At 36.7% G+C, this 26,502-nt stretch overlaps 1 protein-coding gene across 1 annotated transcript; it reads right to left on the reverse strand.

The window, feature by feature from the left end:
• Positions 1-2,461: 2,461 nt before the first annotated feature.
• On the reverse strand, positions 2,462-25,077 carry SLC25A46 (solute carrier family 25 member 46). The gene is given in 9 exon segments (XM_037529253.2): positions 2,462-6,389; positions 8,529-8,586; positions 9,748-9,804; positions 17,030-17,130; positions 17,588-17,665; positions 19,977-20,034; positions 21,420-21,462; positions 24,781-25,011; positions 25,014-25,077. Coding segments are annotated over 9 exon segments (1,254 nt in total). The 5' UTR covers positions 25,063-25,077; the 3' UTR covers positions 2,462-5,810.
• Between the last annotated feature and the right edge of the window lie 1,425 nt (positions 25,078-26,502).

Consider the following 26,502-nt stretch of genomic DNA (forward strand, 5'->3'; position numbering starts at 1 on the left):
CTGTAAATGGAATGAAGAATGAATGAATGAATGAATGAATGAACGAAAAATTAAGAGTAAGAGGCAAGGGAAGACTAGCCTGGAGTAAGAAACCTGGGCTGCAGCACCAGCTCTCATTCTAACTTTAGTAAAATTGTCACTAGGCCTGATGCCCAGTTACAGTTGGCCCTTGCTCTATTTTCATGTGACTTTTATTGCAGGAACACCACAACCTTGAGCTGCTTACCCGATGACTCTCTTCTTACAGAGAGTGGTGTCTGGATCTTTTCAAGGAAAGCAGTGGCCTTGAGCTGAACTCTGGCTGCAGAGAGATGGGGTCCAGAGAAGGAGTTGCTGCTTAGAGGTGGAGCCTACCAATAGAAATTTATATATACAGCCTCTCCGTACTTCTGCATGGATTGTAGGAATTTAATTTTATAATGCACTTTAGTCAACTCCACATTCCTTTGCCCAGAACTTGTCAGTCAATATTGTTTAACTCTTTTGTTCTCTATCCTGCCTTCCCAAATCTATAGCCTTTCCTGTTTTTTCAATCAGGAAGACATTAAAACATGAGCTACATTCCCTATTCCTTGGTCAATGAATACATTTTTGGCTGCACAGAATTTGTGTACTTCTGGGTAATCTGATCTGCAGATAGTATACAGAACAAAGGGCAGAGGTAATGAAATCACCAAACAGATCCATGACTCAGTTTACAAATTTTCAAATTGAGATTTAAGTGAAATGATTTCCATAGATCCTACCTGCTCAGATCTAAAGAAAAAGGAGTAAGTTTCAAAATGCATAGAGAAGAATGAGTGCATAATTTTATGATTCATTTACTCCTTCAATAGGTATTATGTATGAGTCATTAATTATGTGTATATTTATGCATACATTGTAGTGTAGGGAAAAACCCATCTCTAGTTTAAAGTTAGAGAATTTAAGCAATTTTCACACATAATTTCAATGTAGAAAAATGTCATGAGAAAGAATTTGACTCTAGAAGCTTAAAAAAAAAATGAGAAGTCGTTTCCAATCTGCTGAAGGTGGGGGAATGATGAGGACTATGGAATGAGCTGCCGAGGAGCTCTCAGAGGCCTTCCATAGTAGACCACTGTACAAATTAAACTGAAAAGCAATTCACCAGTAGGTGAGAATAGTCCTTCTGCTGGAGTCTCTATTCAAAGTAAGGCAGGCTTTGGTCTGGTGTCAGCCTAGGAGTACAAGAACTAAGCAAATCTCTCCCTAGCTTTGCCTATGTTAGTAGGCAAGACCTGAGTCAACTCCCAGCTTTGCCATTTACTAACTGTATGATCTTGGGCAAAACTCTTAAACACTGAGTTTCAGTTCCTGCCTTTGTAAAATGAGGATACAATTCATACTACTTCAATATGTTGCTGTAGGGAATATATGAAGTGAACAATTTGGGCTTTATACCAAGTGCTTGATAAATGTTAGCTATTGTTCTTTTCCTAAAGAGAAGATGGTGGACCATCTTCTCTTCCTGGCTTTGAGAGGATGCGGAACTAGATTATGAGACCTAGACTCAATTTCTGGTTTTGTATTTAGTTGCTTTCTTTTGTGTATTGGCTCTTTAATTCTTTTAACACTTGGCAATCTCTGGAACACTTAGCCATGCCCTTTTCAACTCTGCCTCAGCCTTCATTTCCTGCTTACAGTGAACTTAAAGATCAGTCAGTGGTGAACATTCAGGGCCTTCTCAATTATTTACTGAGCACTCGTGGCTTTCTAAATCCCCTAGTATACATGATCACTTCAGAATTTTCAAAAGCAACCTTCCTGAAGGAAACCTCTCTCTAGCTTTGCTTATGTCACTAGGCAATCTCTTGCAAGTCTCAACTGTAATTGTCTTAGGTGATTGCAGGCCTTTTCTGATCATCTTATAGTGTTTACAAGCCATGCCCACCACTTTTCTGTGCTTACTTGCAGTTAGACTGAAGAGGTAAGCACCTTGCACTCATCCTTCAGGTTGTCCCTAGAGAGACTAGTAAAATAATTTTCAAACAATCTCTGCTCTATTCCTTCCAAAACCAAGGACCAGGCCCCACACTGCCACAGGGGCTGCTTTCAAGACTGTCACAGATCTGGGAAGGACATCACAAAGTTTGTCTACTATTAAATTGCCCCTTTCTTGACTCAGCAGTCATTGGATTGTTGTAAACTTTTGTTTTCTAGCATTTTAACAAAGCTGACTCTGACAGCTTCTGGTCTTTTTTCCCATAAGTTACTTACTGAGGCACAATAGCTTGGAGGTACTTGCCACCTTGCTGTCATTACTTCACCAGTTGCTTGGACATCATATTTCTTCCATAAACAACACTTTTCAGAAAATGCCTAGAAGGATCAATGCAGGAATGTGTAACACTTTTACAAAATATGGTGCATAGGAAACCTTATCTTAGGAGATGTTTCTTGTGAACCATATCAGTTACTTCAGGGTTTTATTAAATGATTGGTAAAAAAAAAAAAATAATTTACAGGTACATTTTTCTTGGTCTTCTTTTCTACTAAGAAAAACATTACTTCTCTTTCACCACCAGATTGTGTTGCCTAGTATCAGCAAGAGAAACATATTAGTTTTATTTCAATATTTTATTATACCTTTTCATAGTACACAGTTTACTGAAAACATTTAAAATATTGAGACAAAAACAACTTAAAAAACACACACACTTAGACAAAACAGCTCTTCCAGCTGAGGTACTATTTATAAGATTCATGGTCAAATCACAAATTTTTGCTACGATGTGATACAATTTGGTACTATCAGTGATGCTCAGTGACTCAACAGAAATATATTACATATCCAGCTTATGTTAGGTAGAGCAAGAGAAATATGTAGCTGTTTGAAAGACAGAGCAGAAATGCCAAAGTTAGCTAACACTCAAATTCTATTGCAAAGTGAATTGTCGCTAAGGTGGTTTTACTTGCTTATACATTATTGAAAATAATTCAGACTTGACAATCTTTTTAAAAGCTGACAGACTAAGCAAATTGAGGCAAATATCCTCTACAATCTTAACTGGAAAAAAATCATAGCAGCACATCTTATTTTCTGAGCACATGAATGAATACACAGTAGTATTGAAGCCAGTGCTAAAAGACAGCTCTGAGTAGTCAGGCACAATTGCAAAAGCGAGCTCGGCCTGTTACCTCTCCAGTTACGTTTTTGGAAACGTTGGCAATTGTCAAATTCCCCAGTCCATGGGCATTTTGAAATTAGTTTCTTTTCCAATCTTCAACTGTCTAGTGCTGTTTGGAGGCTTGAATAATTTTACAAGGGTCCACAAAATAGAGGACGTCTCAAGGGAAAGATATATACACAGGTTTAGTAAACCAATAAATAAGTTCAGTTAATATAGTAAGCTAATATTTACCTGGTTTTTCAGTTTAATTGTTCTCGAACTATTTGACTCAAATTAAGAAACCCTACAATGTAAGGCAAACATCTCACACTTCAGCAGCATAGCCAAGACTTGGCTTATGTAAGTAGGCTATTAGACCTTTGGAGCATCTTAATAGAACTTTATCCGTAATCTATTAGACATACTGAATTTTAAAAATACAACTGTGAATATGAAATGCAGTCTATGATTATTTGATTTTGGAACCTACATGCTAAGGAACTAGAGGAATTTTAGAAAGGGAGAGTATGTCCAATATTCATTTCACTGATTCCATTCTAAATTCAGTTCAAGCATTTGGCTTGCATTTACATATTTGAGTTTTTATATTTCAACTAACTTGGAAAAGGAATAAAAACTAATATTTTATTTGCCACCTTTCAATTTTTGTTTTAATGTGAATTTGTATTCTTCCTCCAAAGTGACAAAAAATAAGATACACGTTATTTGGATGTCATTCAGACTACCAATTTTATGATCCCATAATGAAATAGATTTATATTCAGTTTCCCATAATCCTGATATATCTAATTTTTAGCTAATCCTGATATATTTAATTTTTAGTTAGATTTTCACTCACAAACACTTAATTTCATTCAGATTCTGTTCTCCTAGAGTTTTCTGAACCTTGAAATTTTCTGAAGTGTATGCCTATCTGAAGCTATCTTATTTGATTATAATAAAAATAAAAGGTGTTTAGGAAGTTGGACATACTATAAACATTTTAAAAATTACTTAGCCATTAAAAAAAAAGGACATAGGTTGGATAAGGTAAATTATAAAAGATTAATCATAAAATACATGTGATCAGTGGTATTTAATTACATTTTCACCTTCTTGGTAGAATTTACAGTGGAAAACTTGTGTGTTTTAATAATTAAAACATACACACACACACACACAGGTAGTGTATATTGTTTCATAGTTTTGGCTGTTATGTTTTGTTCCCAATACTCTTCAGCAGAAGAAGTAATCATTTCTCTGACATTCAGCAAAAAAATCTGTGGCATGCATGCTAGGTTGGAAAACATTAGCTCAAAGTCACTGCAGTGTTCTGAATGAAAGCTGTAAAAGTAGGATATCATTCACATGAGAAAATAAAACTTTAAAATGTTTAATGATGGATCAGTCAAATGCATTTATCATTTTCGTATACAAAAAGCCTTCCCACCAAATTCAATTTAGGGACAGAATTCTTTTTATTAAACTGGTTAACAATATTTTACTTATTTGTTGACACTTATTTTGCTTATCTGCAAGAAACAAGGATACACTTGCTATAATCTTCTAATTGTCTTCAGTATTCACCCAATGTTTAAAAACAAGATACTAAGGAAAAGTCTGTTTCCCATTTATGTATATCAAGATTGGAGAATAAAAATTTTAAACAAAATATGAAAGAAAATAAAAACTGAAGCCAGTATTTAATGACTGTACAGAAGACAAGAGGCGCAGTGGGTTTTAACTATGTCTCTTCTAAGACAAGTTGTCCAGAGATGAAAAGCAAGTGACATTCCTTTAAGTACACAATTTGTACACATGGTAATAGCAATAGTTATCATGATTATTTTATATTCTTTCTTAAGAGTGGCTCCAAAAAGTTTGATAATTCATGTAACTAGATAAGCAAATCAAATATTATAATCGTATGACAAATTTTAAGTTACTTTCACTGAAATGCTAGGTTTGCTATTTGCCTTAATCTTTTAAGTACCTTGACTTTTAATGTTTATTCTGATATTCCAGCAGAATATCATTTTAAGCAATAAACTGATCTAAGAGTGGAAAATTTGTACAGATAAACTAAATTCCAAGTTATTTGTGTACACATAATAGCTTTATATAAATGTACACAACCATTAAATATAATTATATAGGGGCAATGTAATTTAAAACTCATAGTTCTTGTTTACAGATTACCAGATGTAATCCTCATAAGTATTTATCATTGAAGACATATTTATTTACTTCAAGGTAAACTATGACCTTCTAATTTCACACACTACATTAAAGATGACATACTCATATCAATTGAAAAGGAGAAATAAACATAAAAATTGTAAGTCAGATGGAATAAATTCAGCTCTATGAAATTTTGTTTGATGATAAATTTTTGCTTCTGCTCAGAATAATTTTTAGTTCAGGACAAGTGATATAATAGTAAGAATTTAATTCATGTAAGCTTTACTTTTACTGAATTTGTCCAAAATACATACCTATGCATTAAAAAAAAAAAATGGAAGAGTCAATATAATCAGCATGGGCTTTTTTTTAAAACCAGTTTCAATTTCTAATGCCCACCCTCCCAACCGCCCCCCTACTGCATTTTACTTTTATTTCTCATAATTTCATAACAAAGTATCCAGATTATGTCTTTTAGACTAACCAGGAGCCTAAATCTCAAATGCTATTTTGAAGAAGTGTAGAGTAAATAATTTTCGTCATCTGTAAAACAGCTGCATGCAGTGTGTACTGTATTATAACAGCACCAAACCCTTTATAAAAACCAAACACTCCTTCCTCCTGCCTTATGGTATTGACACAGTCTCTCATTCCCTCATACTGTGTATTAATTGGAAGTACTTCATAGCCAAGGTCTGTATTGTCAATGATTGTGCGTGTTCCTTGAATGTGAAGGCGGTGCAAAACTGTTTCCAGTGGGTAAAGTATAACATCAGAGCAAAGACTAGCAGCAAAGTTAGCAATAAGTTCTGGAAAATAAGCATCCAGCATATTCTGCACAGGACTAGTGTTCTCAGTTAAGTGGCTATTATAAGTCTTTCTCTTTAGAATTAGTAGGACAAACTTCTGAACAATTGAGCTAATGATGTAATGAAGAACCCCATGGAGCACGGTAGGGAAGAGCAAGGAAAGAAGCGGAAGTAGTCGTTTGCTATGAGGCACTCCCAAGCCCATCACTCTTCCAATTCCTTCTTTAACACATTCCAAAATTCCAGTATTATCTCGAATTATCTCACTCTGAAATAAAAATGATGAAAAAATTAACATTTGCTTCTTTTACCACAAAAAAAGGACACCTTTTTCATTCCCTTTTTATTGAGGTAACATTGGTTTCCACACTGCACATGATTCAGAGGCATAGGTTTATACCTGGTTCAGATATATGTTACCACACCACACTCACCACCAAGGCACCTGACTAAAGAGGAAAGCATCAATAGCATCAATGGTTTGTAGACTTTATGTTACTAGGTATTAGTTTTTTTTTTTTTTTTTAAGCGGAATGTGTTAACACAAGACAGCAGTGAAGCTGGGAGCTTTTCTACTGGAGAAGGGAAACTGGAGAGGAGAGGTGGGGTGGGTCACACCTGGTTTTCTCAACCTTAAGAAGTTCCTCAGAACTTATTTTGAAAATCGAAACTAGATGATACCTGAAGAGGCTAGTGCTTAGTGTTCTCAAGCATGTATTGAAACCCTGCCTCCATCATTTACTGGCTTCGTGACCATGGGCAAGTTACTACAATTCTCCAACGAGTACAGGTTATCATCTAAAAAAAGTTAGTACTACCTAACTTTTATGCAGTTGCTGGAAATAGTAAATGAAAAAAGGTCTTGTATCCAGGAGGCAATTAATAAATGTTAATCATTATCATCTACATGTCTGTACTATTTCAAATTTGGAGGATATGTATAACAAAATTTGCCATATAGATTATAGAAAGAAAGGCAGCAAAGGAATAGCCAGCTTTGTCTATAACAATAACTGCATAAGAGAACAGCAAAAAAATGAAGTTTAAAAGGTAGTTAGAGGTCACACCATATCATTGTGTAGACACTGAGTTCCAGTCAGAGGGAAATAACTAGTTGGTGTTAAGCAGAAGATGGGCATGATATATATAACTTATGTTTAAAATAATACTGGCCGACACAACAAAATTAATCATTTATTAAAATATTATTCCCATTTTTATGAATGAGTAAATTAAGTTGTGGGAAGATTAAGAAATTTGGTTAAAGTCACATATTGAATTTAAGTAGAGAAATGTGATATTCTGTCTAAAGCTAAAATCTGTTTCCCTCTAATATATCATGGTGCTTATTTTTATTTAAATAATTACCGTCCTGCTTCCCCCACCACCCCCCTTTATCTACAAAATAAGGGTATCTCAGATAGTGAACACTGTAAACTATAGTATCACTTAAAGGTAATATTTTTTATTTAACATAATAAATGTAAGTGGAGAGTAAAGTGTATTTGAGTAATAAGATATTAACTTCAGAGTTAATGCTAACAAAAATTAAAAAAAAACCTAAAAGCCAGTGATGGGGTCAGAAAAGCAACTAAGTGGGAAAAAAAAAAAGGGAAAGGCTGATGGGGTAAGGCTTCAATGAAGAAGAATCTCCTACATAGTAAATACCAAAAATATGCTGGAGGAGCTGATGTTAAAGAATGAAGATAGGTGGTATACAATCAGTTGGATTTTGTGTATAGATCAAATTAAAACTATCTTCATCACTAGCTTCATCGTACGATTTTAGGTGGAGGAATAGTAATATGGCAATAAAGCACATTAATTCAATGTACTACAAGCGCCACCATGTGGTTGGAAATAGCAAAACAATTTAAACTGTTATCAGGAGATTGCTTTAGCTTTGCATTCCTTACCCACTATGGTATCAAACATTCCTTAAAAGGTGTATTTAAAAAGAATGCTGTTAGTAAATTACCTATGGGGACTATCTGCTCACTGTTAGAACTATTCATCGTGTGTTATGCTCAAGTAATTAATTTATTATCCTATGATAAGTGATAACCATTTTAGTTGTATATAAAGGTCTTAAAAAGTTGAAAAAAGTGAGAATTTTTGTATTTAAAGAAAGTCACAGACTAGGTCCTGAGATATCTGAAAGAAGAGTATAGCTGCCTATGAAAGGGATAAATATAGAACTAGAAGAGTGAGGTTAAGTTCCCAAAGGAAATGTACACACCAGCAATGTTTCCAGTATAGTATAGAATTTTTGATATGTTATCTGTGAAATAAAAATTTTAAAAGAACCCAAGTCTTAAATTTGTCTGTTAATCAACCATAAATACACAATACAGTAAATACTTAAAAATTATTTTTAAGTAAAAAGTAACAGTAAAAAATAGCTCACCTGTACTGTTTCGATTAGACTTGCTGAATAAAAAGGCATTGCCACCATATAAGTTAGGCTGCAGAAATTAAAACAAACTTTTAAGTATGCTGAAACAAAATGTGCATATTAAATTTTTCAATATTTACTTTAATACATCAATATACTTTACGTTCAAATCTAAGTGATATTTTTAAGCTTTTTACCTGTAGCCTAACAAAATTTGAGTCCTCAACAATTAGAAATGAAAAATTAAGTATAAGCAATAATGCAAGGACAGCCTGAAAAAAAAAATATCTGAACTAGTAAAATGGAGGCTCATTTATGATTCATTATTTGGACATCTGCATATAGCTAATGTAGCCTATAAATCTGATCTTTGAAATTTAGTAAGAAAATTTAGAATGAGGGATCCATTGCTTGCCTTTCTGGTGATATGTGAACAAGGATATTGCTCTGCTGTTATCCTGTCTGTTATCGTTATTCACTCCCAGATTTCCCACCCAGCAGGGCTAAGCCAGTCTCCAATGCTGAGTAAAGTCCCCTTGTATTGTTAAAAAAAAAATCGTACAGCTTTGCAAAGTTGTGTCCTATCACAATATATTTAGACATAGTAGTATTACAACTTTGCAAGCCTGCAAAATATAGTTATTTAAAATAATATCAAGGCGGGACTTACCTAACCCTATGGGCCAGGTCCTGGCAAGCAGTGGTTTTCAAGGTGAAGGGAACATCACTAAGTAATAATATGGCTGGAATGTCCCACAGTGGGAGCCAGCAAGATGGGGGGTTTCCAATTCACAATCTTCAAAGAAAATTAAAAAGTGAAGAGTAAAATTCTAATCTACAAAAATGACCAGAGTTGTAAAAAATCACTAAATGTCTTTAAGACTGCATTTTAATGACACTAAGTGTTGAATGTGCTCATTGCTGTACAGATCTCTGCTTAATAATAATATTCATGGTGATTTGGGTTCACAAGTTGAAGACCTTTGCTATCTTCTTAAGAACACAAAGAAAAATTAGGTTGTGATTGCATTTCAGCTTCAAGTCAGAAAGATTTATTTTAAAGATAATGTTTACTTCAGGATTTTTCCTAAACTCAGTGTTACTTCTCTTCTGAAGTTCTAATCCCAGATATTTAATTGCTTTAATTTCCTTCAATGTATCTATTTAATATTTTTTTCTAATTCCAAGACTATAAAAATTAATGGTAATTTTCAATATATATGCCACTTACGATTTCAATAGAAGGTGTTCTCCTATTTGTTTGGGACTCCATTTATGTGAAATCTCCCTAAAAATAAAAAAAATTAAATAAGTCATACTACTTAAAACATTTTGAATTAGCCCAAACTTTCAAAAAGGTAATAATCAATTTTAAATTTTTTAACTCTTTAGGAGAAATGTATTCTAATGGTGAACATCTTCCTTTCTGGGATACAATTTGAACAACTGAGAAAACCACATACAGGTGTTTTGTATGTGCTGATAGAAGGGGCTAACAGGAGAACAAATTGTAAAACTGATTATAAAAATTAACATGAGAAATTAAGGGAGGTATAAAAATGATGGGTTGAGGAAAAAATGAATGGTGGAGAGAAACAAAACATGGAATAGGATGAAGGAATTAAACAGCTTAAAATGTATATAAGAATAAGGATTAAAAAAAAAACAATTAGAATGACATATTTGTGTAGCCCCTAATTTCCAAAGTGCCTTTACTTACTAAAAGGGCGTTAATTTTGTAACCTTTATTAAAGTCCCTTACATATATTTTTAAAAACTTTTTAAACTTTTTATTTTTTACATCATTGTTCATTTTTAAATATTTGCTTCCCCTCACCCCCTCAGGTGTAGTCCCCATAGAGTTTCCTTCACCAATGCACTCGTGCACCATCACCTCAGTCCCCTGTGCTCCTCCCTCCATCCCTCTGATCCCTCTCCCACCACCTCCCCTGCAGGATGCTTCTGATTTATAATTGTCTGTTTTTGCTTTGTTGTGTTTTCTACTGTTATTATTTTTTTACACTGATGTCTTATTGGGTTCCCCTATTTTCCTGCTGTAAGTGAAACCATCAATATTTTTTTTTCCTTCTGACTTATTTCACTGAGCATAATTCCTTCAAGCTCCATCCACATTGCTATGAATGGCATGCGTCCCTTATATTTTTGAGCAACAACTGTATGCCAGGCACTGTCCAAGGGCTTCACACGAATTATTTTAATGCTCACAATATCACATAGATAAGGCAACAGGTTCAGAGAGGGTTCATAAATTGCCCAAAGCTATACAACCAATTAGTGGTAGAATTGGGTCCTATGCTCTGGTCTCTATAACTCAGAATCTGGACCTTCTGTCTGTACCTCTTCTCATCGTACTTGATACAAGCAGCATTCCATGAAATAAGAAAAGCCAAATGCTGTCACATTTGTCTTATTTATGAAAAAATGAAAGTGACAAAGATCTCAGGCACATCTTCAAAAGAGAGAGGTAAAATGCCAGGTCTGGAGCCAAGGCCTAGGACTATGTGCTTCCTGCTCTTTAGGTTTCCTCTGAAAGCCAGAAAGAAAGAAAAAGAGGCAATCTGAAAGAAAAACAAATTGGGAAAAAGTATCAAGAGTGAAATCAAAAAGCAGAAAAGAACATTGAGAGTAAAAATGATAGCAAAATAGGGGGCAGGAAAAAAAAAAAGAAAAAGCCCTCAAAAGGGGATGGAAGGGAGAGAAGCAGAATAACTGAGAGGGGAAAGCATAAATAGGAGATCTCTGCCACCAGTTCACCTGAAAAAAACTGGCACCTGCTGCACCAAGGTCACAGGTGGGACCTGAGAAAAACCTTTTCTATTTGAGATGAGTGAATATGACAAACATAAAGAAATAAAAGTATAAATACATTAAAAGGGTGAAGAAAAACTAATCACTAAGAACCTAAGTGCTCTAAAAATACTCAGTACAATTATTGCATGGGTTGAGATGTGAACTTTTCTACATTTTCCTGAGACTAAAAGGCCTGCAGAAAAACTGAGAAAACAGAATCATCACCTCTGATTTATAAGACCTTAGATAGCCTCCTGGGTCATCTTCTGATTTAATTAACACTAGAATACTATAGGAGAATGAACAGCCGCAGAAAAATACAGCTGTGATGACTTAATTTGATTAAATGATTAAGATGAAAAATGTAAAAGAGGTTACGATCCCACCCCCAATTCTGTCAGTGACTTTATGATTATAAAACAATATATGTTGCATGGTTTGTAAATCATCCGGGGGGCGCTGCTTTTAATCTTACCATGGCCTCAGGAAGTATTATCACAGGTTACTTTGGCATTGAGTTGAAACATGAAACCATCATTAACATTATGAACAAATGTGTTTGTGGCTTGCATTTCTGTGAGGAATGGGCCACCTCCCCTTTGAATGGAACACTGATAACTACTTCCAGTTCTTCAAATCATTAATATTAAGGGAAAAGTGAAGCTTAGAATCAAGTTTAAAAAACTTGAGACTCTCTTATATCTGTTTTCTACTCCTTCATAAAATGGATAAAACTTACTGACACAGTCCTGAAAAATTTACATTAGCTCATCAAAATGCTTCAGGAAAGAGGACAGTATAAAAATCTACTTAAAGAGCCTCCCTGGTGGCGCAGCGGTTGAGCGCTGGGTTGCGAAGCTGCCCTCAGCCTCTCCATTGCTGGTTCAATCCCCGGCCTTCAGGCGAGGGTCCCACATGGCGTGCAGACCTCTCCTGCTGCCCGCTGCTCCCCTTAGCAGTGTATTTCTTTGTCAGTCTGCCTGTTCTGTTCCCCGCTCTGGTTCTGGTGAATCCTCTCACCCTCCAACACTTCTGACTGTACCCAGTGCTTATATAAATAAAAATAAATCCTAAAAAAAAAAAAAAAAGAAACTCCTTTAAAAAATCTACTTATAATGAAATCTTTCTATACTTCATTATTGTAGGGGCAGGAAGGAACGGAGCAGGATTTCTAGGGTCTGAGCAGATGGGGTAAAGGAGGAGTCCTGGAGCCCTCGGTGGCTTTTCAGGCTTTTGTTGGGATATATCAGGTACACGGCTGGCAAGGGGTGCCAGAGGGGCCGGGAGGCTGGCAGGCCTCCCAGCCCTCAGCAAATCTTCACTCTGAGCTCTCTGTAGTTCTCTGGTGGCCTTGTTCTCTGCTCCTCTCGTGGTTCTACTCTCTGCTCTACTGGCGCCCCTGTGACACCGCCCTCATAAGCCCAGTTTTAGCCCAGGTGAACCCACTTATGCATGCCCACACCCTACTCCAGGTGCCCACTATCAGGCATGCATTCGGGACCACAGGGTTCCATCATCAATCCAATGGCGGGAGGGCAGAAAAGCCTGATACTTTTTCACTTACTCTACAATTATCAAATACTAAAACATGAACATATATGTTTAATTCTATTTTTACAAGCAAAAATTGCTCGCTTTTCCTCAAAACAGTTTTCCATTTGATAAATACACATACTCCAAACCATAATCAATACACAAAAACATGGAGTTTTTACATAACTATATTTAAAGTCTTACCATTGTCTCTCATTTTCAAATAGCTGCCTTTTTTAAACAAACTTCCCTCAACCCAACCCAAACCCTTAACTTCCAGCTACTTCCCTTCATCTCTTCTTTTCACAGCTGATTTTCTAAATATGCTATTTCCATGTCCTAATCTCCCATTCGCCTCTGAACCCTCTCCAAATTGGCTTCTGCCCCATTATTCTATGAAACCAGCTCTTGGCCAAAGTCTCTGTGACCTCCACGTCATTAAATCCAACCAACATTTTAAAGTCTTCTTTATTTGCCCTTTCAGTAGCCAGCAGACGCTCATGTTTCTACTGCTTGAGGCATTCTTGGCCCTATATTCCACTATCCCATACTCCTAGTCTCTACCTTTGACTCTTATTCAGGAGCATGTTTCTTAACCCAGCCACATACTTTGGAGTTCTTAGAGTCTCAGGTGCTCTTCTTTTCTTTCTTTGTATCTTATACCCCTTTCCCCTTCATCCAAGATAGCTTCAAAACCTCTCAAATCTGTTACCTTCAGTTCAGACATTTCTGTATGTCAATATTTTATATCATATGTCTACTGACAACTGCACTTGGATATGGTAAAGCACTTGAAAATGAATGTGTCCAAAACCAAATTTGTAATTTTTCTTTCCTACTTAAATTCTTTTAGTGTTCCCCAGTTAGGAACTCTTAGCCAGAAAGGAACACTATTGAACTGAAGATATCATTGTCTTTAAAATATAATGTATAAAGTCAGGGTTTCAGTGGCATCATTAGGAGAAACAGATAACATGAAAAAAGATGTTTATATTGGTACAACCAAAAATTTAAGATGAGTCAAACTAGGTGTTCCCGATGTTAATGATGTGAGAAATGCTATGTAAATGTAAAAGCATACTTCAAGGTAGAGCAACACAAAGTCTAACTCACTTCACCTGGGGAAAGATGTGGGCAAGGTGTGAGCAGTAAATGAAGAGATCACAGATGATGATCTTAGGTTATATACATTTTTTAAAAGTAGTAATACAGAGAAACTGTAAGACAACTTAACAGACACTATAGACTTCCTCTTTTTCTCTGATGTGATCACAATCAGTGTAATAAAATAAAATATTGGTAAGCCAATATAGTCTCATCTGTTCTACCTAGTGATAGTTGATAGTGATCCCTGGCAAAAACCAAGGGGCCTCAGTCCAGGAAACCCCCAAATGCATGTGCCTCATGTGGTAGCTTCTGGGAATTGCTCTGGATTACTGCTTTGTTGCCCTATCTGCTACTTTGTTTCCCAAGAAGAAAAGTCAACTCTGCCCAAAGAAGTCAGAATTAAAAAAAATGTTTTTACCCTTTACTTTAGAAAATGACTTTGTCATCTAGTTACACCAGTTAAAAGCCTAGAAGTCATCCAGGACACCTCCTCCTTTTCCCACTTTGGTCCTTTAAAATTATCCAGTATTGGGCCTCCCTGGTGGCGAAAGGGGTTAAGACGCAACCTATGAAGCTATCCGCAGCACTGTAGCATGAGTTCTATCCCTGGCCAGGGAGCTAGCAATATGGCACAGCAGACCTCTCCTGTCTTGCCTCCTCCCGCTGCTCCCCTCAGCAGTGAATTTCAGTCAATCTGCCTGTTCTGTTCCCCACGCTGCCTCTGGTGAATTCTCTTGCCCCCCCACCTCTGGCCTGTACCCCAGTTCTTGTATGTATAAATAAATAAATCTTTAAAAAAATAAAATAAAAATGATTCAGTATTTCTGACACTTTATTTTTTTAATTGTATTTTTCTTTTTTTATTGTGGTAACAGTGGTTTACAACACTGTATATGACACAGGGTTCTAGGGTCACACCTCCAAAGATGTTATCACACCAAACCTACCACCAAGGCACCCAAAGACTCTTTAAAAACTAATCATGTCATCGATCCCTGCTTTTAAATTCTTAAAATATCCTTAAGGTGGCATACAAGGCCATAGACAGACTGGCTCCTGCTTTTTCAGCATTTTCCCGCACTGCCCTCCAGCTTGCCCTCTAGACTCCAGCCATGTGACACTTCTTTTTTATATATTTTTATACTTTTATATATTTTTTACATCATTTTTAATTTTTGCACAATGTATGCATTTTCATCTTGGTTATAGTCCCCATAGAATTCCTCCCCACTTATTTTGACCCTAATCCCTCCTCCCCCGGGTCTCTGGTTTATAGTTGCTTGTTGATTTCATGTGACACTACTTTAAGTTACCTGAATTCTCCATGTTCCCTCACTAAGCCATCTTTTTAAAAAAAAATTATTTATTTATATATACAAGAACTTGGGTACAGGCCAGAGGTGTGGAGGGTGAGAGGATTCACCAGAGACAGAGTGGGGAACAGAACAAGCAGATTAAACTGAAATACACTGCTGAAGGGAGCAGCAGGTGAGTCAGGAAGGCGAGGTCTGCTGTGCCATTTGGGTATCTCCCTGGTGGGGGATGGAACTTGTGCCTGCAGTGGCTGCTTCTTAAATCCTTGCACCACCAGAGGGGCCCTCACTAAACTATCTTTACACAAACTGGTCTGTGCCTCCTAATCACCACTAAAATCTTAGGTTAAATCTCATTTTATTAGAGACACTGTCCTAATCCGTAATACTCTCACAGAATAATATCCTTTCCTTTACAGAACAAATCTCAATTTGTAACTATTTATTCATTAGTGGGATTTTTTACTTAGTGTATGTCCTTTATACTAGAGTCATAGCTTCATGATCATAGGTACTTTTTGTTTTTCCTCATTGTATACCTGATTTCTAGCACAGGAGTTGGCACATACAGTGTATTCAGGAAATAGTGGCTAACTAGATAAATTAGTAAGTGGAATTTGTTAGCAAAATTATCAAATTAGAATATAAAAAAGATCATCTTTTGTGTCTTCTTTAATAAAATTAAAAATGACTAAAAGGAAATACAGTCCCATAGAACTGACATGTATGTCTATAGAATAAGAAAGTTAGATTGAAAGTTTTTTCTTCTTACCACGTCAAATAATTTTTCTTCATGAATTCTCTAATGTAATTCCAGTATAGCAATCTCAGTTATTGCTTACAATTCACACTCCCATATTAATCATTCTCCATCTCTTACCAATTATTGATTATTCTTCAGAATGTCTATCCAGCACATACCTTTTTACCCTGTTCCATAGTCAGGCTATTTCCTCAGTCTGTCCTAGACTACAAGAACTGCTATCCACAAGTATCTGTCTACATCAGTTCACTTTTTTTTAACATGGATATCTGGGTATATCTTTGGTCAAAGCACCAATATCTAAAAGAAACAAAACACACACACACACACACACACACACACACAACCCTTTAGACTCTCAATTTCATAGTAAAGCCAAATTCTCCTGCAAAGGCAAAACCGTGCTTCAATATAGCACCTCAGTATCTATTCCTATTATTCTACTCTATACATGTCCATTATTCCAAGCATAAGACACTTCTTATTTCCTGGCCTTCCAAACTACATAAAATTGGGCATGCTATCACCTCTGCTTGAATGTCTCCTTGCTTACTAAGTCAACTACTACTCATAGTTCAAAATCTACTTCACTTCTTTTTTGGAAATCTGCCAAAAACTCCATGCAAGGTTTCCTTGGGCTCTGAAAGTTTTAATTACAGCACTAATCATGACATACTATAACTTGCTCACATGTGTCAATTGGTGAAACTGGCTACTAGAGAGCAGGAATTGCTCACATATTTATGGTTGTTCCTTAAATAACAGTTGTTGACACAAAGCTATAGTAGCTACAAAATACTGATAGCTAATAGACCAGAAGGCATTTTCTTTATCACATCCTAATTAAATAAGATGAAATAAATCGCTTCAATCTTTATTTCTTCTCTTATCTACTTCAGCCAAATTTTTAGATTCAAGATATTTATAAAAACTGTTGGGTCAAAATTTATTATGAAGCTAATATTGAGAAAATGCCAAAACGGTACCTTGGCAAAGGTGTAAATTCACTGATTATTCCCTCTGCTCCAAGTGTCACACCTTGGACAATAAATGTACTTCCCATTCCTTTCCAAAGGGCTCTTGGTCCCTACAATAGATAAAATTTATTGTTATTTTTTTTAACGCCTAAATAATAAACACAAAGAAATTCTTAATAAAATTTGACATTGAATGTGTACTGAGGCTTTTCAATAGGCATTTTTCTAAAGGACACCTTAGTAGAGAATTACAACTAAATTATCCCTACCACTAATTTTGTTTGTCAGGTGGCCTACATTAAGGTCAAGTTGAACACCCCAATTAATTAGATATGTCTAACATTGATAATACTGATTAGAGACCCCTAATATTTAATTAAATTTTAGCAAAGGTATAAATTCACTGATGAGTTAGTGACATCAAAAAGATGTCATTACCATGTAACATTAGTTTTAGTACAAGAATTAAGACATTAAATAAATTAAAAGGAATTATTCATGCCTTAATTATTACTAAGGTCAAATGGCACTTGTATATAATTTATAGAATCTGTACCTAATTTTTACCTGTGTTTTATTGAAACCATACATAATATTGATGACTGTGAATGGAGTGAGATGATAATGCCGAGCATGGTAATTAACCTGTAAAAAAAGATATTTCATGATTATTTTCTATTTCTGTTTTGTATATTACATGTTGTTTTGTTAATCTAAGAGGAAAAAACTGTTTTGTCAAGAATAGCAAAAATTATGAGTTACAGCATAAACAAAAGTTCAATCCTAAAGTCATCTTGAGTTACACATTAAAATTACTCTAGAAAATGTTCTAAGTAACCTGTTAAAAGTATAGTACATAGGGTTATATAAATATACCCCTAAAACATGAATATACATAGCAATATAAACTATAGGAAAAGAAAGAAGGTCTTGCTTGATACTCATGTTTCCTTAAACACTACAATTATATTCACTGTGGCAAAATGCTCTTGCTATTTACCACACAGGAACTGGGAAGAATTAGGGAACAGGAGATTCATCTCTACCAATAGCAAGCAATTTTCAAACTATAAATTAATAAATTAGAAATCAAATACTGGGATCAGAACCAGTATTAATTAAATGAAATAAAAATAAACACAGAATATCAGATGTAGCACACATTCTAAGGGTACTATTTCATAAAACATTTTTAAAGTTACTCATATGCATTTGTATACATATGTTTTCACATATAAATGTCTACACATATATGTCTGAAATAGGCCATTTTGGGCACATAAATGTACATGCTATATAATAGCTATTTCTCTTCATATATTTATGTTTTTAGTACTAAGCATGAACAGTTTAATTTTTAGTTATCTTTTATAACTCAGTTTTCAAATAAAATAAGTTGTATTACCAGAGCTTTTACCACAGTGTGATCTATTGATCCCCAAGGGTCTTATCACCCTTTTAGGGGGAAGAAAAGGTCAAAATTATTAATCATTTTAAGGCATCATTTGATAATAGTGCAAAAGCATTTGTGAGTCAGTAAAACTGTTAACTGCTTAGCATGAATAAAGGAAGCGGTAAAGACTTTACATTTATACTTATCATATTATCTAACCTACTTACTTATAAAGAGAAAAGAGATGTTTTCACTGAAGAACATCCTTGGTAAAGCAGTGAAAAATACAAATTTTACGAAATCTCTCCCCTTGACCATACATCATCTGTCTAATATTCTGTGTGTTGTATAAGGAAGAAGCTGTCCTGAAAAAAAGTACTTGTCTAATGGAGTACAAATTGAACTAGTCACTTCTTTCTTACAGTTCTATTTTTGTTGGAAGAAGTGACTGACAAACTAGTTATACACACTTGGGTCAGACATATTGTAAAAACAAGTGAGCTTGTCAATTGAAAAAAGACAGCATTTGTTGCTAACAATAAAATTGAGATTACAAGCAAAAATTAAAATTCTGGAAAACCTATCTCCACTATCAAGAGCGTATTAATACTGAACATTTTTCCAGTGAGCATTGTCGTGATTTTAACGATGGTGTTTGTTTTCTGATATTGTATTATCAAATATCTAAACATTTGGGAGCTCTATACAACTCAGCAAATCAATATTTTTTAAATAAATAACCAATGTAATCAAGGTACTACAAAATTACTCTAGAAAATGTTCTAAGTAACCTGTTAAAAGTATAGTACATATGGTTATATAAATATACCCCTAAAACATGAATATACATAGCAATATAAACTATAGGAAAAGAAATATGGTTATATAATTAGATTATATAATAGATTAAAAAAAATCTGTTAACATGGAGTATGAATCAATAGATTTTAACAATATAAATATATAAGTTAACAGATATGGCTTCAGATTTCATATTGCAAATAACCTTTATGGAATTACCACTTACTGAGTTTTGATATAGAACCAAATAAGAATACTTACAATTTATCTGAAAATGATATAAAATATTCCCATTTTCAAATATATATGTGTACAAAGTGAGACTTTTGTGTCTTTCAAAAAAACGTATTGAGACAGATTCTTGCAGTAGTTATGAAAATCTGATGTCTTCTATTACACCAGACATTAAGATATTTATAAAAATGTAAAATAATCATTTTTCATAAAAATGTTTATGTTACTACCTAAAGGGTTTATTATTTTTAAATGAATTAAAGAAATAAGTTAAAAATTTCCCAATTTTTATTTCAGAAATGTTATCCATCTATATCGATAGATAAAACCAATATATACAAAAGTTCTTTGTTGATTCAGTTATCTTTAAGATGTAAGAGGTTTCATGCCCCAAAAATTTGAAAACTGACATATTATAGATTTTGGAACATTTCCCATGGGAATAATAATGTGTTAGTCATTTATGAGTTCTATAGTTCAAATCAGTGTTAGAATTATTGTTTAGAAGGCCATAGAAAGTTCATTTACCTGACATTGGCGGCGTAGAACAATGCAAGGATGAGCTAGTACATTTTCTGTAAAGAGACTATACAAGAGTAACTTAATACATTATTTTACACTCTCCATTCTAAAGAGGGAAAAAAATTAAGTTTCTACACATTTGCATGAAAGTAATTAAAGTCAGATTTGCAAACTGGTAAGCAAGGAAAACAATATAAACTATTAATATGTATAATATAAAGAATAAACTACATCTCCATATCCAAATTTAGGACACTCCTTTTCTAGGCAATTTAAATGCTCATTTCTACTTCTTTCAGATATCCTATTAACAGAGTTCCTATCAGAAGTACCATTTATTCTTTATGAACCTTACTCTGTAAGTTTTAGTTTTGATGTATTTTACATATTAATAGAGATTTTAGTGATCATGTTAATGAATAGTATTTTATGTATCAAATATTTCTTCTGAGAGCATTTCCCACAAACTAATTACAAACTCAGGCTCAGGACTAATACAGTAGCACACATGTATGTGTAGACCCACTGTTCACATACATAATATCAAATGAACAAAAGTTCTAAGTATAAAGCAAGGCTAAGTAAAAGTTTAGATATCAAGTCTAGCAACAGGAAAAGTTTAAAACACAAACTTTTTTTGATTCTACTAATATTAACATCTACATTTTTTCCCCTGGTTAAAATATTTAAAACAATGAGTTATTCTGGCATGAAGTATAAGTCCTTGTGCAACTTCAATGACTTTCAAACAGTATTCATTAATGAACAGTAAATCAAGACTGGAGTTACATCTTATACAACATGATCATTAAAAATAAAAACCAGTGGGTGCTCATTAATGCTGACTACAAAAGCAAAAATATCAAGGTTGCTAAATACTGTCATAAGGAGAAGATTTAATGCATAATTACTTCTTTTTGGAAAGGGAGGTACTATTAGATTTGATTTTATTATTTAGACATGTGAAAGTTGTTACAACATTCTTACTAAGCACAAAATTAAGTGACTACATGCTATCCTTACTGGAAAAGCAAGTTATAGATTTTAATAATTTTTCTTTTAAAGATTTATTTATTTATTTACGCATAGAACTGGGACAGAGGCCGAGGTGCAGGGGTTGAGAGGATACACCAGAGATAAGAGTGGCAAGCAGACAGATCTACTGAAATACACTGCTGAAGGGAGCGGTGGGTGAGGTCTGCTACGCCATATGTGTGCTCCTGTGGTTGGGGAGTGAACTCAGGGTGTGGTGATGACAGAGACTTGACCCCTATGTCACCAGGGAGACCCAGATTTTAGTATTTTTTTCTACCAAATATTATTCAGTATGTAAACTATTTCTCCAAATAATCAATCTAAAGGAAGCAATGCTAAAAACCATTTAGTATTAAAAATTAAAGAAAAACTTCCAATAAAAACACAATTAAAAATCTTCAGATAAAACCTTACCTTGCAAGCCCAATACCAAATCCAGCAAATCTATTCAACTGTTCTAAAATAGAAGAAATAAGATTACTCACAACCAATATTTAGGTTTACTTAAGAAACACACAAATTATTTTCTTAACATGATATTGAAATTCCAGGTCCCAACTTCAAATTCTGAGAGGGATCAGGGAGGTTACTGAATGAGTGAAGGATTCTGTCGAGGCTTATGACAAGTTACACAGTGTAGAAGTTCTTTTTTTTTTTTTTAATAGAGGCATGTTTTATTTATTTACTTGTTTATTTGTTTGTTTTGTTTACACATGCACTGGGTACAGTCAGAAGCGCGGGAGGGTGAGAGAATTCACCAGAACCAGAGCGGGGAGCAGAGCAGGCAGACTGACGAAGTACACTGCTGAGGGGAGCAGCGGGCGGCAGGAGAGGTCTGCGCGCCATGTGGGACCCTCCTCCGGTGGCCGGGGAGCAGCCGGGGATCGAACCGGCGCCGCAGAGGCCGCGGGCAGCTTCGCAACCCAGCGCTCAACCGCTGCGCCACCGGGGAGGCCCCACAGTGTAGAAGTTCTATAGGCACAACTGTTGTTTAGCTCCAATTCACTGTTCACAGGAAACAAAGGACCCAGGGTTTGTAAGCTGTGATTTTTCTGAAAGTAAAATTCTAATTTTAACATGGTATCATCCAATTAATAAAATATTGGAAGCTATTTTTAAAAGCATTAAAACATTGTATGGGCCAAATCAAAGATGCCTGCAGGTAGAATCTAAGGGCTTCTTACAAACAACTTTTTATTTTTTTTTATACAAGAACTGGGGTACAGGCCAGATGTGTGGGAAGGTGAGAGGATTCACCAGAGACAGAGCGGGGCACAGAACAGGCAGACTGATGACATACACAGCTGAGGGGAGCAGCGGGCAAGACATGAGAGGCCTGCTGCACCATGTGGGATTCTCCACAGCCGGCTGGGACTGAACCCGCGCTGCAGAGGCTGCAGACAGGTTCACAATGCTGTGCCAATCGCCTGCACCACCTGGGAGGCCCACAAACAACTTGTTTTTATTGAGGGTCTGACAGACACCAACTTTACCTCTCATGTTGCAAAATTGCTCATTCGCTGTTAGTGGTAAAGTGCATTTATATTAAATCAATAGTGCCAAATTAAAAAAATATATTATATTGAAAGAGTACGTGGGGTAATCATAATGGGTAAGTAATGCTCTCCCATCTCCCCAAGTTTTAAATGTTTTGAGAGCAGCTGCTTTATTAGGTTTCCGTGACAGGCACTGGGTTTGTATATGCTTTTAGTGATGGCATGTCTATAGTTTTCTTGCTTTGTTTTTTTTTTTTTTATAATATTTTTTATTTATACAATAACTAGGGTACAGGCCAGAGGTGCGGGAAGGTGAGAGGATTCACCAGAGTCAGAGTGGGGAGCAGAACAGGTAGATGGACCCAAGCACTGCTGAGGGGAGCAGCGGGTGCAACAGGAGAAGTCTGCAGACCATGTGGGTATCTCCCTGGCTAGCCTGGAATCCAACCCACGCTGCAGAGGCTGCGGACAGCCTCACAGCGCTGTGTTCAACCCGCTGCACCACCGGGGAGGCCCCATGTCTATAGTTTTATTAGAAAAGTTTATCTTTTCTAATGCACATATCAAAAAATAGAAAAAATAAACTTTTTCCTTAACTAAAAAGTTCAAAACCCTAACTGTGAAAAGTCACATTTCCAGAGAACTAGACAAGGGATGAATTTTCTTCACCACCTCCTCTCTTTCTTTGCTCTTTCAGATGAAGCAATACCCTCACTAGCCCCTTGCAATCAAAACAAGACCATGTGACATGTTTCTGAGTAAATGAATTGGCTCATCCTTGCCTTGAAAAATGTGCGGCGCTAGACAGAAGTTTCTTTTTGCCAAATTAAGATACTTCCCTCCTTTTAGCGATTCCTTTTTTGTGTGTTTAGATCATCCCCTAATAACAGAAGCCACAACTGGTATTTTGGAAGGTGTTAGGAAGGATTACTGTTATTAACTATGTTAAGTCTGTCAGGCATATAGCCTCCTGAAAAAGTTGAATTTACAAGCCACTAACTGCTGCAAAAAACAACACAGCATTTATGAAAAGCATCAAAGCATTTATGAAACCATTTATTAACCATCAAAGCATTTATGAAAAGATAATAGTTCAGATTTACTTTCTAAGAAAATAACTGTTTAGCAATCACATACTCATTTTGAATTATTTAAAAATCTCCAGTACTCCTTTGGGGAGGAATAGAAAGAAAAGTAGACAGAGAGAAAAAGCTAATTGTAGGACACTGAGTAAATCAATGACCCTCCTGCACATCCTCATTTGCTCACTAGGTGATATTTAAAAGCCTATTCCCTGAAGTTAACGCAACTCAAATAAATATTGCACTACCAAGTTAAAATAAAAAACACTAGAATAGAACTGATGTCCAGAATATATTTAGTACTTAATAATTTAATAAAAACATTATTCTAACAACCTCAAGAGCGAAAAGAGGCTGACATTATTTGCATCTTCTGAATAAAAAGATGTTGAGACTATGTAGATCAACGTGCCAATTAAAACACTGGTCTTTTGACAGTCTACTGACAATGTTTTGATTCTAAAGTTTTATCTTGAAATTGTATCAGTGTTTTTAAAAGTCTTTAGTGTGGTTTTTAGGTCAGGAAAAGAAAAACGGGAGGGAAGAAAATACAGGGGTATTGGGAGTCTAGGAAATAAACACAACCCTTATGGTTACAAGGGAAAAAAATAGAAAAGTATGCATTTTAGCCCACTATGTGCTCTCTGCTGTACTACACATTATTCATCCCTCTTTTTAACACCTTAAAAAGCCCTGTCCCCCTTAAAGAAAATCTGCGGGCTTACAGTTAAGTCTCTTAGCTCTGATGAGAGGAAGCTTGAGCCCAAGCCTGCTGCAGCTGAAAAACTTTTCTTTGCAAGAGTCGAAGCTACAATTTATTGAATCAAGGACCTACGACTGCCAGCGAATTAGGTATTGTTCATCTAATTCTCAACACAACCTCATGCTTGATCCAGGCCATGCCATGAAACACGCCCAAATCCTTCGACATTCCCACCACACAGCCCACAGATAATGGAAGGCGTCCTTTCTTGGGAAGTGATCCTGGAGAAATCGCTTGTGTGAGGAACAGGGAGGCCCAAACCAGGGGCAGAGGACGAAAAGAGGGCAGAGGGTGTGGCGCGCTCCAGGCCGCGAGGGCACGGAGGCGGGACCCTCCGCGCGGCTTCCGGGGTTCGCGGGCCCTGCCAGACCCGCTCCAGGCCCCGCGTCGGCCGCCCCGCTGCAGCCCGCTCCCGCCGGCCCCCAGGCGCTCACCGCTGCTCTGCCCGGCCACGCCGCCGCCGCCGCCGCCGGGACAAGGCTCCTCCACCGGGCCCTCAAGCGGGGTGGAGGGGAGGGGCATGCTGTAGGGGGGGCTCTTTTCGCCCCAGTGCAGGTTGCGGCTCCCCGGGATGTCCGGAGGGCTGGTCACCCAGTGGCTGAGGTCCGCCGCGGTGCTGAAGGACCGTGCAGGGAACGCTCCGCCGAAGCCCTGCTCCTCCCGGGCCCCCCCCGATAGCCCAAGCCATCGAAGCCGTCCGGGCGCCGCGGGTGCATGGCAGCCGTGGCAGGGTGAGGCGAGCCTCCGCGGAGCGCACCACCGCAGGCGCCGCGGCCGGCGACCTCCGGCCGTACGTACAGCTTCTCCGCCTCGGCCGCCGCCGCGTCGGGGAAATCGTGACAACCGGAAGTAACGTTTGAACCCGGAAGTCCATGGAGCACGAGCGCGTAGCCTCTTCCGGCGGCGTTTAGTGACTCGGTTGCTAGGGGGCGGTGCCTGTCACCGAAGGCGGAAGCTTAACGCGGCCGCTTTGGGGAAAGAGGTGGGAAGAGGACTGAGGCGTTAATGGACCACTATAGGGATGCGGTAAGGTTATTGGGTAGGAGGTGCGGCCTGGATGAGTGCAAGGCGATGGGAGATTTTTCTTTGAAGGAGATGACGCGCTGCGATCTGTCAGTAATGTCTGGCCCACACAGGCCCCAGAGCAGGTCGTCTCTTTCCTCACTTGGCTAGAGCCTGGCCTGCCACAAGGGAAGAATTACAAATCGAAAAGTGCAGCATTTCCTGACTTTATATATACCTTTGTCTTCCGCACTTAGCGTTAGAGGTAAAATATACTGAGAGATCTTAGGACTAATGAAACCAAAAGTACTATGCACTGCCAGAGCAACCCTTGGAAAAGTTCGCGAGAATGTCGGGGAAGACGCTCCTCAAGCGCCGCCCCTCTCCCATATAAACTACTCTGCATAATTTAGAAATTAAGCATTTTGCTTTTGTGAGGCCACAAAACAACTATATATAGTTTTCTATAGTAGCTTTTCCCCCTGATGTGTCTAAACTACTTATTTTAACCTCAGAGACATTCTTCAAAATGAGACCCTAGTTGAAAAATTAAAAGGACTTCTGTAGAGACCCCCTTACTACCTGTTTTCATTAGCTCCTTGGGCTCTTCGGGCAAAGCTGTTCACCCTGGATCTGACCCAGCTCTCCATGGGTTCTGCTTGTGTCTCTTCTTCCCCACTGGTTGACCAGGATTCCGAGGCCCTTCTGAAGAGAACCCTGACGCGCTATTCTCAACCTTCCAGAAGCTAACCTTTATTTAAAGTAATAATCAACTTACTGTTGAGTAGATTAACATTCTTAAATCAAATCACGTTATGATGTGGCTTTGCCAAATATATAAAGTCTCTTACTTAAGAAGTGTACACAGTATTACTCAAACAATAGTACCAAATTACTAGGTAACACCAAATTAGTTACCCCGCAAGGAATTAAATTTTTTTCCTCTGGTCCTTAGGAATGATTACATCAAAGATTACATTGGCACAAGTCCAAAACTTGTTTATTAAAAAGAGGAGATAAAATGTCTTGAACACATGTATGCATTGTGCGTCCTGTTTTAATATGAAAACAATGGCATCTCACGGTTTCACACTCACCATCAATGGAGAAAAGATGACTTACTAGAAGGAAGGCAGCTGGGTAGCCAGTTGAGG

The sequence above is a fragment of the Talpa occidentalis genome, unplaced genomic scaffold (genome assembly GCF_014898055.3).
Source record: "Talpa occidentalis isolate TD23 unplaced genomic scaffold, MPIMG_talOcc4v2.1 talOcc4.6, whole genome shotgun sequence".
NCBI lineage: Eukaryota > Metazoa > Chordata > Mammalia > Eulipotyphla > Talpidae > Talpa > Talpa occidentalis.